At 31.9% G+C, this 18720-nt stretch overlaps 2 protein-coding genes and 1 long non-coding RNA gene across 4 annotated transcripts; 1 reads left to right on the top strand and 2 right to left on the bottom strand.

The window, feature by feature from the left end:
- LOC123699843 (DNA repair protein RAD51 homolog 1) lies at positions 1–3381 on the top strand. Its single transcript, XM_045646883.1, has 6 exons — positions 1–263; positions 546–745; positions 1525–1672; positions 1990–2198; positions 2452–2581; positions 3025–3381. The coding sequence occupies exons 1-6, from the start codon at positions 180–182 to the stop codon at positions 3268–3270; spliced, it is 1017 nt and encodes a 338-aa protein (XP_045502839.1). The 5' UTR covers positions 1–179; the 3' UTR covers positions 3271–3381.
- A 7972-nt stretch (positions 3382–11353) lies between these two features.
- On the bottom strand, positions 11354–16167 carry LOC123699747 (NAD-dependent protein deacetylase sirtuin-2-like). 2 transcript variants are annotated; one of them, XM_045646762.1, is made up of 7 exons: positions 15953–16164; positions 15644–15883; positions 15306–15512; positions 14745–14894; positions 13303–13495; positions 12715–12901; positions 11354–12333 (listed from the first exon to the last, which is right to left on the bottom strand). In XM_045646762.1, the coding sequence occupies exons 1-7, from the start codon at positions 16068–16070 to the stop codon at positions 12193–12195; spliced, it is 1236 nt and encodes a 411-aa protein (XP_045502718.1). In that variant the 5' UTR covers positions 16071–16164; the 3' UTR covers positions 11354–12192. The 2 variants fall into 2 exon arrangements, with proteins under 2 accessions (XP_045502718.1, XP_045502717.1); XM_045646761.1 differs by having other exon boundaries at positions 15644–16167.
- A 936-nt stretch (positions 16168–17103) lies between these two features.
- On the bottom strand, positions 17104–18403 carry LOC123699744. The gene is made up of 3 exons (XR_006752557.1): positions 18368–18403; positions 17712–17906; positions 17104–17263 (listed from the first exon to the last, which is right to left on the bottom strand). It is a non-coding gene; the product is annotated as an uncharacterized LOC123699744 (long non-coding RNA).
- Between the last annotated feature and the right edge of the window lie 317 nt (positions 18404–18720).

Below are 18720 nucleotides of genomic sequence, written 5' to 3'. Positions count from 1 at the left end.
AGTCGAAACATGCATTGTGTTTATATATTTTGAATTTATTAACTATTATCCTGAAGCTGTCCTTGTACTTTGTAGATTTTATATTACAGACTACAGAGATACAGATTATATTTATAATTAAAACAATATTATAATCGTTTGTATCGCTGCAGTAAATGATTCGGTGATATTTGTAAACAATGACTGCAACAGCGTCTGCAGCAACTGCTACTTTAGATGAAGATTTAGATGATTGTGGACCGCAACTTATTAGTAAACTAGAGGTAAGAGTTTATTATTACATCTTTTATGTAATTTAGTTGTTAATAAAGGAAGACAAGGCGTAGTAGAGTTCAATTGGATGTTCATGTCTTATACATTCTTGAACTTATTCCAGTTATTTCTACTCTCTGGAATCTGGAAATTATTTTAGCTAAGTATGTTCTGCGCTTTATTTTCTCATTTAAAAAGGAAAAGGAACTTGTATTTTTTGGTATTAGAGAAATTATTATCTAAGTGAAATTATTATCGAAGTGTATTTAACACTTTTTCATTGAAAATTTCAGGGCAATGGCATTACATCAGGGGATATAAAAAAATTAGAAGAAGCTGGTTATCACACTGTGGAATCAGTTGCTTATGCACCTAAAAAATGGTTGATAACTATAAAAGGCATTTCAGAGGCAAAAGCAGACAAAATACTGGCAGAGGCTTCTAAACTTGTGCCTATGGGATTCACTACAGCTACAGAGTTTCATCAAAAAAGGTAGATCCATAAGGGCTTATTTAAAAAAATAACTGCTTATCCAATTCAAGTTTTGTCTTACTTGATCCAAGGTAAACTGCTTATATAATATTTTCTACACTCGTTAAATATTTAATGAGCTCAACAATTTCAATTAATAAAGAAACTAATTTGCAAACTAATACTTCCAAGGGGCCATCCATAAAGTACGTCACACGTAAAGAGGGAGGGAGGGGGTCGACAAAGTGTGACAAGGGGTGGGAGGGGTCCTAAGTTTCGTGACATCACATTTCAAAATCTAGAGGTACCTACTAATCGCGTAATTTGAAATATAAATTAAACTAAAAAAATATGTCCAACTCTATCTTTAGGGCAATACGGTTTAAATTGTTTTGTGGACAATTTATATTTATTCATTAGTTTATTTTTTTGTTATTGTTTCAAATATTTGATATTATGTTGATTTCATAAAAAAGTACTTATGGAAATAAAACTATTTTGAAACTGCTGTTTTAATTTAATAATTTTTCAATGTTAAATTGCAAAACATGTGACGTCACACTAGGGAGGGGGGGGGGGGTCTTAGAAATGTGACCACCTGTGACAAGGACGGGGGGGGGGGGGGGGTGCTCAAAAACTCATGAAATTAGTGTGACGTACTTTATGGATGGCCCCCAAATTATTAACCATTGTAGCATTACTTCTACAATTATTAATAGAATGTTGTTTTAAATCCCTTGTCATTCTTGTAATCTTATGATATAATATTTAGAAATTAAATAATAAACTTCACATTCCAGAGCTGAGATAATACAATTGACGACAGGATCAAAGGAACTAGACAGGCTACTCGGAGGTGGCATTGAAACTGGTTCCATCACAGAAATCTTTGGTGAATTCCGCACGGGCAAGACACAGCTATGTCACACGCTTGCTGTTACCTGTCAAGTATGTTTTGTGAATTATTGAAATAGTATGTCATGTAAAATTTAAGTTAAGAAATATAGTTCAATTAAATTCATTCAAAATTCTAGACACGCTATAGTAGGTGTATAATAATGTTTAACATTGTGTTTGTAGATAGACCTGTGTACTTTTTTTGAGTCATATGTTTGTTTCACCTGCACATTCTTATATATTTACATGTATTTAAAACTCCTCCAAACAAAAAGACTGTAATTTAATTGCTGCATATAATTAAAGACAAACCAAATGGCTACTTCATAGTACAGAGTTAACTAAAAACACATTTAAAACCATTTCAGTTGCCCATAGAGCAATCAGGCGGCGAGGGTAAATGCATGTACATCGATACAGAAGGCACATTCCGACCAGAGCGACTGTTAGCCGTAGCACAACGGTACGGGATGGAAGGGGCTGCAGTGTTGGACAATGTGGCGTACGCTAGAGCTTATAATACTGATCATCAGACACAACTGTTGGTGCAGGCCTGCGCTATGATGGCTGAATCTAGGTACTGTGTAAACTTAATTAAGGTAGTTAGAAATGGAGGTGTTTTGTGTTGTGTGATGAGAATTTTGGAATATGTAGTTAATTTTAAGGGATTGTATAAACATAAGCTTGCTTAACTTTGTTTACACATTTTCTTATATATCTATAGTTAGAAATGTATATTTTGTTGCTATTTTTACATCCTCTGGTCATTATGTACAAAGTAACCAATTTTGTTAATTATTTGTAATATAATTTTTTTTATTTTTTTTCAGGTATTCCCTCCTTATAGTGGACAGTGTGACAGCGTTGTACCGGACAGACTACTCTGGTCGCGGAGAGCTAAACCCGAGACAGCAACATCTTGGAAGATTTATGAGGATGCTGCTACGCTTGGCTGATGAGGTGAGAGAATAATGCATAAGCTATGAAGATGTGCAACTTTTGGGAACATGTTCTTACTACTTATACATAAAGATATTGTAGATATTTTCCTGTTAAAAAAAACTTGATTAATCAGAAATTATTAAGGCAGTTCAACTCGTCCAGAAGAATTCTGAAATATACAGAAAATTAGTCACTTGTAACACCAACAGACAACACAACAGACAAATAAACTTAACTTCTAAGATATGAATTTTCCAAAATTTACATCATTGATAATTTCTACTTTGTATTGTTACCTCATAGATTTTTCAAAGAAACACAGTTTGTTCTACTTTTATTAATTTTTATTTCGATTTTTATTATAAAAATTACGACCAATTTTGTTACAAGATGATGTATAAAACCTTTTCTTATATAATTGCTAATATTACATTTTGTATTAATAACGATTTTTATTCCAGTTCGGCGTAGCAGTAATAATAACCAACCAAGTGGTCGCTCAAGTGGATTCTGTAGGAGTGTTCAACGCAGACACAAAGAAACCCATCGGAGGTCACATCCTAGCCCACGCTTCAACCACCAGGCTATACCTCCGGAAGGGTAGAGGAGATAACAGGGTGTGCAAGATATATGATAGTCCGTGCTTGCCGGAGACGGAAGCCATGTTCGCTATCAGCTCAGAGGGCATCACGGATGCTAAGGAATGAAGAAATACAATTTATCTTTTTTATGTAAAGAAATATGGAGTCTGGACACCTTTTTCATTTATTTATAGTCAATATTATTTCGAGTTTTTTAAATGTTAAAATGAAAATTTAATGTTGGTGTAATAAGTAAATAAAAGAGCGTGGGTACTGAGCACACGTGTCAGTAGTGAAACTTCTTTGGCAAGATTCAAAGATCATAATAATCGTCGACTTACTCCATGACGTGACGCTATTGCCATGACGCGATCTTGAAATTTTACTCTCCGCGCGCCTTAAGAAGTTTCACTTCAAAATAAATGCTATTTTAAAACTACCGCCCATTATAGAAATCAATTTTAGTAAAAAGTTTATAAAGAATGAACTAAGGGGCGATTTTTCAATCCTTGGTTAAAATTTATCCGTCCAATAAAGTATTACACGAACATTTTAAAATGTCACCTGTAAACTGTAATATGGACAATAAGAATACATTTTTGAAATGGTTCTTTAATACGTTATTCGATGAATAAGTTTTAACCAAGGATTGAATCAGCCCTAAGTATAATGAAGAATGTTACAATTGATAATGTAAGGTGTCCTAGTTTTACATAAAAGTTATTAAACTCAAATTTGTCATTTTAGGAGACAGGTACTTCTAGTAATTTTAGCATTTATTTCTAATTTAACAATATGTACGACTTATAATACTAATTGTGACATTAAGTTGCTACTTGAAGTGGATTGTAGAATTAATTATTCATTAGCTTCATATGTATTTACATTTAATTAATTCATTTAGCCTTTGTAAGGATAGGCGGTACCTGTGCTGTGCTCTTAAAGATAATTGTAAATTATAAACTTATGGCGTCCATTCTAAATTCAGTGCCTTAAAACAGTACCTTTTGGATCAGCTACTATTAAATTATTTACATTTTATAAGTTAAGTCTGTGACTACATCATCTAAAAGATAAACTTCTCATTGTATATTGTAATTTGTAATGAAATAGATTTATGTTAAATTAATATGTCTTTTATTTTATACACCTGTGCTTTCTTTTACCCACTTAGCTATCAAATATTGGTATCTAATAATTATTCAACCTTTGTATATCTCTGAAATTCATACTTACATCAACGAAAAACTGCGTAAACCTGACTTCGGTATATAAGCGCACTTACTGGCATTTTTTTATAAGCGCACTTAACGGCTCTAGAGTCTAGAGCCATTCCGAGTTATCTACATAAAAATATATATTCTACACAAACGATTCACGAACATAGTACCTAACGTACACATTCAAGTACTCCGTAGTAAGACGAAGATAGAATACCTATCAAATGCATGGATGCTGAAATTTTGCAGTGCGGCCGAAACGGTTTGTACTTTGTAGTCGCAAAATCAGATCTCAACTTCAGGAAGATTCAGTTTTTTGCCGTCTTGAAACCAAATGCATGTGTGAACTCATTCATTGAACTTTGAAATATATGTATTATGTACTACTAAATTGAATCCTGCAAAAAACCAATTCGGTAGGTAGAGAAAAGCTCGACACCGGCACCGTGTGAACGTAGGGTTAAATTATTGTCTTCACTCTTCAGACGGAACGTGTTTTTACGCGTATCTACATACCTAGTCCGCTTTTATCTCAGTTTGTACATAATATGTATTACCTTAACTATCTACTAAATCCGCGTATTTCTTATTTTCTAGTACCTCACCTAGTAATTTAGTCGACGGCTAGAATTTTAATATTTGAATGGATTAACCACAACCCACATTTAGTAAGCTTGTTCTTTATTTTATTAAAACCAATATTCGTCGTTAATTTAGTTACCTCCTAGCTTAAGGACGCTGTCACAAATCTGCGTTACTCAAATTTAGGTATCTAACGTCGCCACGTGGTTCGCGGGAACATCACGCTCACGTAAAAGACGTAAACATAGCGCATTCCATTTTATAGACCATCTTCATACTTGATATTATTTTTTTTTTTTATATTTTTATTGAAATTGATTCCAGAAGATTACTGGGAACTTTAAAAATTCATTTTGTTACTATTATTAGTAGGTACGATCCTTATAAGTATTTTAGTGTATTCAACCAACTTAAAAAAGTGTGACTATTTAACAACAATTTGAATATGAATTGTATTATTGTATACAATATCGAAGCTTTTTAAGAAATGTATAAAATACTTTTTTAAGAATTATTATCATACATAATATTATGTTACCGGCAATATATTAAACCCGGCATTGTATGCAATTCTTAGTAAATGTATGTTATTTCGAGAAACAGTCGGAATGAAATAAATTAAATTCGTTACCACACATTCACATTACCTATATCTTTAAATCTGAACTTTTCCTAAGTAGCAAACACATTTGCAAATGTGGGTGGTTTTTGGGGTAGCTATTAACCAATATGAGGTCAAAACTAAAATCCAAGATGGCGCCGACGAAAATTTGAAATCTTTTCGTCATGGGTGTCATTTTCAAGGAGTTGGAGTCGCTATTAATCAATATGAGGTCAAATCTAAAATCCAAAATGGCGCCGACGACAATTTGACATCATTTCGTCACGGGTGTCATTTTCATGGTTTTTGGGGTAGCTATTAACCAATATGAGGTCAAAACTAAAATCCAAGATGGCGCCGACAAAAATTTTATATTTTTTCTTCATGGGTGTCATTTTTATGGTTATTGGGGTAACTATTAACGAATATGAGGTCAAAACTAAAATCCAAGATGGCGCCGACAAAAATTTTATATATTTTCTTCATGGATGTCATTTTCATGGTTATTGGGGTAGCTATTAACCAATATGAGGTCAAAACTAAAATCCAAGATGGCGCCGACGAAAATTTTACATATTTTCGTCATGGGTGTCATTTTCATGGTTATTGGGGTATCTATTAACCAATATGAGGTCAAAACTAAAATCCAAGATGGCGCCGACGAAAATTTTACATCTTTTCGACACTGGTGTCATTTTCATGGTTTTTGGGGTAGCTATTAACCAACATGAGGTCAAAACTAAAATCGAAGATGGTGTCGACGAAACTTTACATCTTTTCGGCATGGGTGTCATTTTCAAAGTTTTTGAGACAGCTATTACCAAATCCCCAATGTAACCGTCGATAATTAGGTATATTTTTCTTACTCCTTTAAAGTAAACTTAAATAAAATAACAAAAACGTTAACAACCACAGTTTTGTAGAAAGTCTTAAAAAAAAAAAACAATTTTAAAGAACATTGAAATGCATATTTAGAAATTTAATATAAAACGCAACTCTGTGGCAATAATGTTAATATTCTGACAGATATTATTAACTTTAAATATATTCTTTAAATATATTCGCTAAACTTTATTTAAAAAAAAGTTTATCTAAAACATTTAAACAAAGAAAATAAAATAAAAAAGAACGTGTGTGCCGAGAAAACGTGTCAGGAGTGAAACTTCTTGGGCGAGATTCATAGATACCAAAATCGCCGCCTTGCTCCATAACGCGACAGTATTACCATGACGCCATCTTGAAATTCGACGACCATCTTGGATTTTAGTTTTGACCTCATATTCGTTAATAGCTACCCCAAAAACCATGAAAATGACACCCATCACGAAAAATGTCAAATTTTCGTCAGCGCCATCTTGGATTATAGTTTTGACCTCATATTCGTTAATAGCTATCCCAAAAACCATGAAAATGACACCCATGATGAAAAGATGTCAAATTTTTCGTCGGCGCCATCTTGGATTTTAGTTTTGACTTCAAATTGGTTAATAGCTACCCCAAAAACCATGAAAATGACACCCATGACGAAAAGATGTAAAATTTTTGTCGGCGCCATCTTGGATTATAGTTTTGACCTCATATTCGTTAATAGCTACCCCAAAAACCATGAAAATGACACCCATGACGAAAAGATGTAAAATTTTCGTCGGCGCCATCTTGGATTTCAGTTTTGACCTCATATTGGTTAATAGCTACCCCAAAAACCATGAAAATGACACCCATGACGAAAAGATGTAAAATTTTCGTCGGCGCCATCTTGGATTTCAGTTTTGACCTCATATTGGTTAATAGCTACCCCAAAAACCATGAAAATGACACCCATGACGAAAAGATGTAAAATTTTTGTCGGCGTCATCTTGGATTATAGTTTTGACCTCATATTCGTTAATAGCTACCCCAAAAACCATGAAAATGACACCTATGACGAAAAGATGTAAAATTTTCGTCGGCGCCATCTTGGATTTCAGTTTTGACCTCATATTCGGTAATAGCTACCCCAAAAACCATGAAAATGACACCCATCACGAAAAAAAGCCAAATTTTCGTCGACGCCATCTTGAATTGTTTTACCCCACCAATCTATTCAACAACCCATAAAAAAGAGGATCTCAGGCAAGGTAATTTTAAAAACATAATTTTAAATTACAAATAATTGGAATATGAAACTTATACAGAACTTTACTCATATAAAGTATCAAATATTTCAAATCACGAAAAAGACAGTGCACGCACAATAATCTTTTTTATTTCGTTTTTATTTTTGGCACGAGGAGCGATACACCCGTCCTTCCAAGAGCGCTTCTGAGCGCGGTCTGACGAACCGCGAGAACAAAATGTATGAAGAAATCGACAAGTATTTTTAATTTAGCTCATTATTGAAATAAAATTTTGATTTAGATTCATAAAAATTACACCATATATAAAGGACTATATATCCCTCAATAAGATATAGTTAAGAAGATAGATTAGGCTCTTAATTTTCCTAAAATGGTACCGGTTTAGACCCCATTTTTTTGCATTTTATGCGTTTATTGTGATGGAAAAAACGTATTTCAGCGACAATTTTGTATGACGTCGTACAATTTTTATAAGATGAACGTAGAGCTGAATATTTTATCTTTAAATTAAGATATTACTATGTTCTCACGTGTAATTGCTTTAAGTTAAAATGGTACCGAAAAACAGCGTGTTTTTGTAAAAATACGTTATAGCGTCCTTAATCAAAATATTTTAAGCCAAGATTACTTCCTTGTTTAGGAATTGATATTTTGGCCACATTCATTGAGTAAATTGCATGTAATATAAATGAAATGAATAAGGTAAAATAAAACAGCACATACACGATAACATTTAATTTAACTTCCAACATAAGCACAAGTTATATTATACAAAAATAATAAATAAATTCTCATACTATCTACTAATTTACTAACTATTATTAATTTATCTAATGAAAATACAATATTGCTTGAATATTTTCATAAGTCACGTGTGTTATCAATATAAATGCTTTATAACTGGATTCTGAATAATTCATAATTTGTTAATATTATTAATTGAAAAGCATTTTTGAAGTGATTATTTCTAAAAAAGCATAGATAATACTAAGTTTATTCATTTTGAGAGAAGTCCCACATAAAGAGAGAAAACAATACATAGTATATTTTACACAATTTTCTTAATTCAAAATTATACAGATTTTTTAAATATCAAATATCAATAATTATTTTGATGTTAGGTACTATGAAATATGAATAAAGTGAAAAGAATTTATGCTTAATTAGCTCTAAAACTCGATTTAAAATATAGTCTATTTTTTTTTAGATTTTACACTCTATAATCTACTGAATTTCAACTTTCAACACATTTAATATGTATTTGTATAATATTTTAACGTCTATTACTATTAATAAAAATTGCTGTACTTTTTTAGAGGAACTGTATTTATTTAGATGTATGTTTCTTTAAGGGAACTATATTTTCTATCACCAAAATTTATATTTGTCATCAAGTTGTATCACCTTATAAATAGATCTATCACCACGAAATATTTTCGTTCTCAGATAAACAAAAATTGTTCCCAGGAATGAATTATCAAATTAATGTTAATATATTATGTGTAAAATAAGAGATCGATAACCAATAAAATTATATTGCATTACATGAATATAAACTTCGTTCTTATAATAACAGTTTTGTTACTTAAATAATAGCTCTGTGCTCAGAATGGTAGATCTGTCACCAAATAAATCGATTATAGATCCCTGACTGCGACTCCTTTTTATTTGATATTTTGTCACCTATACAGTAGTAACATTTTATTTCGTTCAGATAATAAATTAATAGTATTCGTTATCAATTTAATACATCAATTTATAATTTGAATGAAAAAATGATCAAAGGGGCGGAGACAAATTGGCGCACTTTAAAAATTGACATGACGTGCAAACATATTATCGGATTAGCCATACGCTTAAAGCTGGCCAACCCCCCACCAGACGCAAAAAAATTGTGCTTATCGGCCAGAAAAGAAAAAGGGGGCGCCCTTCGAAATCCAAACTAGCGCCGATTATTCAGTGATTATTGTTTTTTAACAATAAATATTGATTATTTTAACTTTAATTAAGTGTTTTATCTACAATTATGCTAACCATTAGCCAGCTATTAAACCAGAGCTGATTATTCAGTGGTTATTATTTTTAAGAATAAATATTGATTATTTTAACTTTTAGTAACATAATATGATTTATTGGTGATCTCTTTAAAATAGTTTGCTTTAAAACTTATTAGGACACACCTATTATAATACATACAAAAACATTTATTTGGTACTAGACCTTATATCTCAGGATTTTAGGTGATTTATTGTGGAACTGATTTTGCATTGTTTGGTGACTACATTTTGGTGACAGATCTACCATTTTGAGGACAAACCCTATTATTTAAGAAACACAAAACTAATTAAATTGGTGATAGCTTAAAATCTTAAATGATACCCTTTCTTTAACTGCTCAACAGAAGCACTTAATCGTAACCTATTTATTTAATAAGTTACTACATGTATTGTTTTCTATGAAAATCTGTTTATCTATAGGGTGGGTTGATTACTTGGAATTATTTAAACTTTTTAATATAATAATGAGTGCAAGTGTATTTCTGTGCACTATATAAAAATCTAAAAAAAGCTGAAATAGCACAATCGGTATTAAACGTCACAAACATAACTGTAGTATGTCACAAAAACAATTGTTATTATAAATTTCTGTTTCTACATTAAATTAAATATTTAAAAAATGTTACACAGCTTAATTAAAATGGAAACCGTGTTGGATGAACCCACATAATATTCTAAAACTATGCCAATAAAACTACACATTATTTAAACCTTAAGGACCCCACATAAACACAAATATCACACAAATAAAATTAATTTAAGTGGTTTGTAATAAACAGTTTACTATATCTAAAGCAGATTGTTAGAAGATAGTTCTGACCTAAAAATTACAATTTCATGCTTATAATTAGTTACCTAGTTTGGGAGTCAGAGACTTCAATATTTCAAAATGTAAAATCTTTTTGTCAATAAAGAATTTTTATTTATTTATTTTTTATTTATTTCCAAATTCACAAAAAATAAGCAATTATTTGAACAGTATCTACTATAGCAATATTTTTAAACTTTTTTTTATTCATACATTGTATGTATAGACTCGATAAATATTTGAAATTATTGCAAATATTAATATAGAATAGAAACAATTCAAATAATTTAATCCTAAGACTTATATTAGCCATAAATATAACCCTCAGGAACCATACACCAAATTTAAAATGCATATCAATATTCAGTTGTTCATATTTATTCAAGAAACATTTTGTGTTAGGGATATTAGAAAAATTGCATTATTCTGCATTTTAATTTTAGGTGCATGTACTCCATATTAAGGATCTAAAACCCAAAAGGTCGAAAACACGAAAAATGTACTTATAGTCGAATAATCTAGCTTAACTATTTTAGTATTACATAAATCAAAATTCAAAAATTAACATTTCAATATAATTAATTACGATAACATTATTTTTATTAGAAACTAGGTTTCCGCCCGCGGCTTCGCCCGCGCAGTCAAAGAAAAACCCGCATAGTTCCCGCTCCCGTGGGATTTCCGGGATTGCGTCATTTTCCCGGGATAAAAAGTAGCCTATGTCCTTTCTCGGGTATCAAAATATCTCCATACCAAATTTCATGACAATTGGTTCAGTAGTTTAGGCGTGATTGAGTAACAGACAGACGGACAGACAGACAGAGTTACTTTCGCATTTATAATATTAGTATGGATTAATAGTTCTTCCACATTTCAACTTAATTTAATTTTACAGTTTCTTTAACATACAGTATACAAATTTAACGCCATTTCCTTTTTGATCATACTTCCTTCTCTCTTGTGTATTTAAGTACAGAAAAGAGAAAGAATAGTACAATCTAAATAAGTGTGAGCAAGACAAAAGCTATTTATCAATTCTAATTTGAACCTTTGTTTTAATATAAGATACAAAGTGGATTCATATTTCATTCTAAGTATTCTAATTCAAGTTGTAAAATTATGCATAAACCATGTTTTTTTTATAGTTTTCTACAAGAATTTAGGCAGATTATTTAGACAAATAAAAATATATTGCTTTCATTTTCGAGTTACTTACAGTTCTATCTAAACTTAATGGCATCCCACTGATATCTAAAATTATTTTCTGCGCATTGGATCGATCAATGTTCAGAGCTGCCATTAAGTTTAAATCATACTGTACCTTGCTCATACATATTTTTCCTTCCAACATACCACTTGAACCACCAACAAAAACACTTGTAACTTATAACTTATATCTCACACCACACTGACACTATTTAATTTGAAATTTATAAAGAATAGAAAAAATTCGAGGTGGGATTCAAACCTGCGTCTTTCGCGCGACGCCTAACCACTCGGCCATCCGTGATCCTGTCAGAGCAATCGAATTTATTCTACTCTTTCGGTTTAATGTTTAAGAGACACCAAATTCTTTCTATTCTTAAAAATTTCTCGCTTATACAGCATTTGAATGCTATCAAACTATGTAACTTGGCAACACAGGTATACACTTGTTTCATATTCATAGCTTCGGCTCGGCAGCACTATGGCCTGGTACAGGTTCGGTGACCGTGGAAGGGAGGGTTGGAGGGTGGGGGTGTATGACCGCACCCTGCAGTTCTAGCCTCTTGTGCTCGCTAGCTACTAGCACTCGTAGCTCGTCCTGAAATTGTTGTGTGGGTATTAAGATAAAAAGATATATGTTATTGTTTTGTTTAGGATGCATAAATCTCAAATGTTATTTCAAAAAAATTATGAATGAGCATACAACTAAGCACCGGATTTATTACATTAATCTTATATTAATGAAAATTAGATAAGAGAATTAGAGAGAGAGAAGTAGATAAGATGATATAGATCTTATGCAGGTTGAATGAAATTATTTGATAATATGTAGTGATATAACATACAAAAGAGTTTAAAATATATTTACTACAATCAGGAACAAACTACATAAAACAGTACCTACTACCTACTTAGGAGTTTAATTTTTGAAATCTCTTTTATAGGAAAAAATGTAAATATGTAGATAGTAGATACTCACCCCCCACCCAAGCTTGTCAGCTAGTTCCTGACAACCTTCATCACAGTCTCCGAGTCTTGCCACATCCCTAACCGAGTCCTCATCGAGTTGCAGGCCTCCGTGCATGAGCCCCCACAGGCGGAGGATGGGTGACCTCGCACCAGCCTTTTCTCGGTTGATGAGCAGACGCGGACACCACTCTGGAACCCTGTAACGAATCATTTATTAATTAAGGAAAACATAAGTTAATTTATTAGGTTTTAGAACAAGCGGGCGAAGCTGCGGGCGGCAAGCTAGTGTTTATTAATTCTTTCTTTCAATCTATTTATTTCTACAATAAGTCTCTGCAACTACTGAACTGAAAAAAAAAAATTCCTCTCATTACAAACTTTTTTTTTGTATTATCTATACTTTTTTGTCTACACTAATATTATAAAGAGGAAAACTTTGTTTGTTTGTTTGATTGTAATGAATTGGCTCATAAACTACTGGACCGATTTTAAAAATTCTTTCACCATTTGAAGGCTACATTATCCACAAGTAATATAGGCTATATATTATCACGCTAAGACCAACAGGTAGTAATACATATAAAATAAAGGAACTTACATATCAATGAGTGACGCAAACGGCTGCACTTCAAGTGACGAACCCATGATGATGAGCATATCACATTTTTGGAAATCTTCTTGTAGACAATTCTGGAATCTGTCTGGCAGGCTTTCGCCAAAGAACACAATGTCTGGCTTCACAACCCCTGGACATTCTGTGCATATTGGTATCTCGTCGGCGAAAATGCGCTCTGAAATTTTTTTATACATGAAAATAAATTTACTAATAAAATATAAATAAAAATTTTGTTATTTTGTTCTGTAAAATATATTTAATATGGAACTAAGTACAAAGATTTCTTTTAAATAATAATTTAATGAAAAGATTAAATTATTCAAAAAATCATAATAAAGTAAGACAAGGTGTAATTATTTGTACTGATACATTTTGATACAATTTTATCTTTTTGGCAGCCATTTATCAATTGTGAACCAGCGTAGAAGAAAAATTATTGATTTCATATTGAACATACACATACACATTAGAAAAAAAACATTACTGCAACATTTGCCGACGACACTGCTATCATGGCCACAGGCATTACTTATCAGGAAGCAGGAGATAAAGTTTAAGAAGCTGTGAACCAGGTCTACGAATGGACTCGGAAATGGCGGATAAGATTGAACGAATCCAAATCCGTTCACATAAATTTTACAAACAAAAGAACACAGATTGTCCCGATACTCCTTAATGGCCAACAAATACCTTATGCTAACACGGCGAAATACCTCGGTATGACGCTTGACGCTAAGCTACGCTGGAAGGCTCACGTCAAGAAGAAGCGAGAAGAATTAGGCTTGCGCTATAAGAAATTGTATTGGCTTCTTGGAAGATACTCCCAGTTGTCGATACATAATAAGCTACTCATATACAAACAAGTCCTAATGCCAGTATGGACGTATGGTATTCAGCTGTGGGGCTGTACCAAAAAAAGCAACATTGACATTATACAACGTTTCCAAAATAAAGTACTGAGAGACATTGTAAATGCTCCATGGTACATCCGTAATGGTGACCTCCACCGTGACCTAAAAGTGGACACCGTGGACAAAATTGTTCAAAAACATGCAGAAGCTCATCAACATCGACTTCCTCATCACGTGAATGTTGAGGCTATCCAGCTCCTTGACACCACGGACCTAGTGCGAAGACTAAAAAGGACTAAACCTTTTGAGTTAGTGTAGTGATAAGTGAAAAGTGAACAGTGACAATTATCTGTATACCAAAGCACACGAGCAAAGTGACTTACTTCCCCTTAACAGACACTAAGCAAGTGACAATGGACACTCTCTTAGAATAAGTTATTTAGAAATTTAGGTTAACATAAAATTACTTATTAGTCTTGTAGGCTAGATTGTAATTTGTATAAGGTGCTATTTTAATTAGCAACCTTATTTAATTAAAAAAAAAAAAAAAAAAAATATTGAACATCACAGTACCTTTAATAAATTCAAGTGAATATTCCTTATGGCAATCAAGACAATGAGAAGTGTAGAATGTGCCGTGAGCCTCAACCAGCTTATCGTCCGGGATACCTGCACCTCTCTCCAGTGTGTCTATGTTTTGTGTATAATGACGCAATAGTAATCCTGGAAAAAATAATTATTTTTAGTTTTTACACAAGACACAAGACTGTTATGAAAATGATTTTGAAAGAAAAGTAATTAGAGAAAATATACTAATTACAAACATCCTAATGAAACAACATACTAATGGAATACTGGAGGTGAAAAAACATGCAGCAAAAAAAAATGCAATAGTCTACAAATATATTTTTGTTACTAGCTTCTCTGTAGGCTGACAAAAATTTGAACATTCAAGTAACTAGATACATATTATAGTCTAAGAAAATGATGGAAATTTTTTATTAAAAAGCAATGTGATAATATGCATGTACACCATACCAGAAAGATGGTCATTTCTTTCAATCTTTAGCCATTTAAACTTGTAGAAAAAACATCAGTAAAGACTGTTGAATAAAATAATGATCTCATATTTACCTTTTTCATGCAATAGTCTTATAAAATAATGTGAAACTGTTGGCTTAAAGTTTCCAGGAAACAATTCCTTTGCGAGTGTGAAGAAAGGTTTTGGGTTTTGTCGAAAGAAATTAATCTCAAATATTGCTTGTGGTTCGGGGAGATTGTACTTTTGTAAGTTGTGATATAAACCAGTCTCAGGGCTTCGGAAATCAGGAATGCCAGCGGCTAAAAACAAAATATTATGAATGTAAACAATATAAAAAATGTATATAAATTTTACATTATTATCATGTACATATTTTTAAAAGACACTGAGAAAGTCTTTAAACGATAAGGCATATGAAAAAAATACTTACATGTAGAAATACCAGCTCCAGATAAAGTTATAACATTTTGGCATCGCTCATTTTTCATCCACTTCACAACACCATCTAAAGAAACTTCATCCAAAACTATTTCTGATGGCTCAGTTGGCTCGTAAAAACCGAGCTTTTCGGCCAAATATCTTCGAATAGTATCGACATCTAAATCGCGGATTCTAGAACCTAAACCTTCAATCGGATTTGGCGGGTTAGACGGTTCATTATTTTCTTCCGCTAAAACCGAAGATAAACATTGATAATCGCGCTTTAATAACTTTTCCAGCAAACACAGCAGAAACTCACCATCACTCACTCCGGGAGGCGTATTTGCGGACATTTTATTTAAAAACAAATTGCGACTGCAAAATTTTGCCTTTGTCCAATTTTGCCACGGTCTTTTTGACAGATAAATGACGCGCATTCTTGGAAAATGGAAATATTTGAGAAGTTAGAAATGCGCCGTAACATTTCGTAGTTATTGCGTAATCATACAACACAATATATTATATACAATTTATTAATATTTCACTAAAGACATAATAAGGTTAATCAAGATGATATTAATATATTAAATATTTTATTCATTAAATATTTAATTTAAAAAATTTCCACAGAGTAAGTTTTGGTATTTGACAAAGCAGGACTTTGGTATTTGAAAAATTAAGAGCATTTACAAATGCTCTTAATTTTTTAATTTAAGAAATATCATGTTTAAGAATACAAGGCATTTGACGAAGATGCAAAATTTCCCAACGTTGCATTTATTTATTGTTAACTAAAAAAAATTTACTAAACAAAATTTAATACAAATTTTTATGATGTATTTTACTCTATTTTGTGTTGCCATAGATGATAAAAAGAATTAGCGCCACGAAAGACGACCCTTGAGTCTTGACCTAAGCCCAATGAATAAGGAATCACATGGAAGTGACATACCTACAAAAAAAGTGTGGCCGGCGCCATATTGCTTGTAACAAAACATGGCGGTGTTTAGTGCCGAGAATATATCGATAAACATTATTATGTTTATCGATATAAAAATAATATTAATATATTTTTTTTGAAGTTATACTTCTTTTGGCGCGTAACTTGTAACGCGTGTACATAAACACACACTCTTTTTTATTTATTTTAACTTTATTGTACAAAACATAGAAGTAAAATTACAAATGGAAAAAATGACAATGCCAATTAATAAAATTAAGTATGACGATGGCTGCTCGTGACGGTAACACCTATACAGGGTTACTTGTAAAACACCAGCAACCTCGCCGGACAAGATAGCTAACCCTGTATAATTTGATAAATCCAGTTCAATTTTGACTTCGATATAAGGATTACGGTAGACTTACAATTTGGTAATTTCAGTTTTGAGGAATGTAATATAATGAAACAACATAATATATACTAATATAGGTATATAATAGTATTTTATTACGATGAACAACACAATATACAGTAATTGTATTTATTTATTTATAAATAATAGACAAAAAAAACAATAATATATAATAATAGAGAAAATTATAGAGCTAAACTATTTTGTGTAGCCTGGAATGCACTCAGATACACTCTGTTCATTTTTGAGTTCGGGATTTGAGGCTCAACTGGTACCTGGAAATGAAATGTCACAGTTTACATTAACTAGCATTGTTCACTTTACATTTAAACTAAAATGCAATACATTTTAATTAAAAGGGCAATGCTGATGGTTTGAAATTAATATCAACATTAGGGCTTACAATAGCGGAACTTGAATTTATATTTTTGGTTTTATGGCATTGAAATGCTTTATAAATATAAATTTATAAAGAATAGAAAAATAACTTAAAACACCCCATGTATTTAAAGTAAATTGCACTTTCCCTCAGTCAATAACATTTCAACAACCAAATATCACCCAAGTTTGTACTCAAAAAAATCATATAAAACCATCTCAGTTTGTTCACAGGCCTCCTTCAAAATAGGAGAAACGTTAGATTATAAATGACAGCCCTAAATCTAAATAAAAAGACCAAAAGTAAATTGGAAGACATCACGTGTCTACAGATAAAAACCTCACCCTGTGTGAATGCAGCGGCAGACATACTGGTATAGCATCATCATGCAGACTAATCACATCCATTGTTCTATTGAAAGCACTTTCGGGGAAATGTAGGGAATATACTATGATATTATATCCTTTACATTTGGCTTGATATTTTCATTTTCAATTGCTTCTAACCATTCTCCTTTTCTATTTTCACTTCTTGGTAACCTTCAAAAAATGAATTTTTAGGTTATTATAATTTTAGTCCTGACCTGACTTATTTATAAATACATTTTTAAAGTACCTACTATAAAAGCGATTAATCTTACTTAAGTTAAAATTCATATTAGGTAAATTTAAGTGTTTTATTTTTCCTTCTGCTGCTCTTGGCAAAATTAATTTGTTATTTTGGAAGTGTATTCACCAAAGCAACTATTCTTAAGATTAATGACACAGCCTTGGGAGACGCACGTCTTCATCGAACATTTTGCTGATGTCGATATTATAAGTCATCACTAGCACCCAAATTCATTATTTTACTAGAACGAAAATATACAAAATAAAGCTATATTTGGTAACAATTTTACACTGAACATAGTCTGTGAATACTCCTCAATTCAATATACCTACATGAAAATAAGTAAATCAGCAAAGTAATAACTAATATTTCAGTCAAAACGTATACATACCGGTGCAAAGACAAACTTTTCTAGTTTTCATTCTTTCCGGAGCCACATCCCACAATACTGCGCTTTGGTATTATGCCACTATTTGTCCTTGACCACTCTATATGTTTTAGACACAAATGTTTGTCACAATCACAAAAATATTCAATATTTTTCAATGTTTACTACGGAGCAATGACAGAGCATGTACATCATAATAACGAGAACATAAAATGGCGCCCGGCCACAGTAGGTATTTGAGCTAACTTCAAATGTCAAACGGTATAGAATTAGAACTGACTGACGTATAGTCATATATTTTCACTTAGCAGAATATTCATTAGTTAGAAAGAGACAGTATTCGTTTTATTATTTCG

This window comes from Colias croceus, chromosome 18 (genome assembly GCF_905220415.1).
Source record: "Colias croceus chromosome 18, ilColCroc2.1".
NCBI lineage: Eukaryota > Metazoa > Arthropoda > Insecta > Lepidoptera > Pieridae > Colias > Colias croceus.
This window is presented reverse-complemented; position numbering and strand designations above follow the sequence as displayed.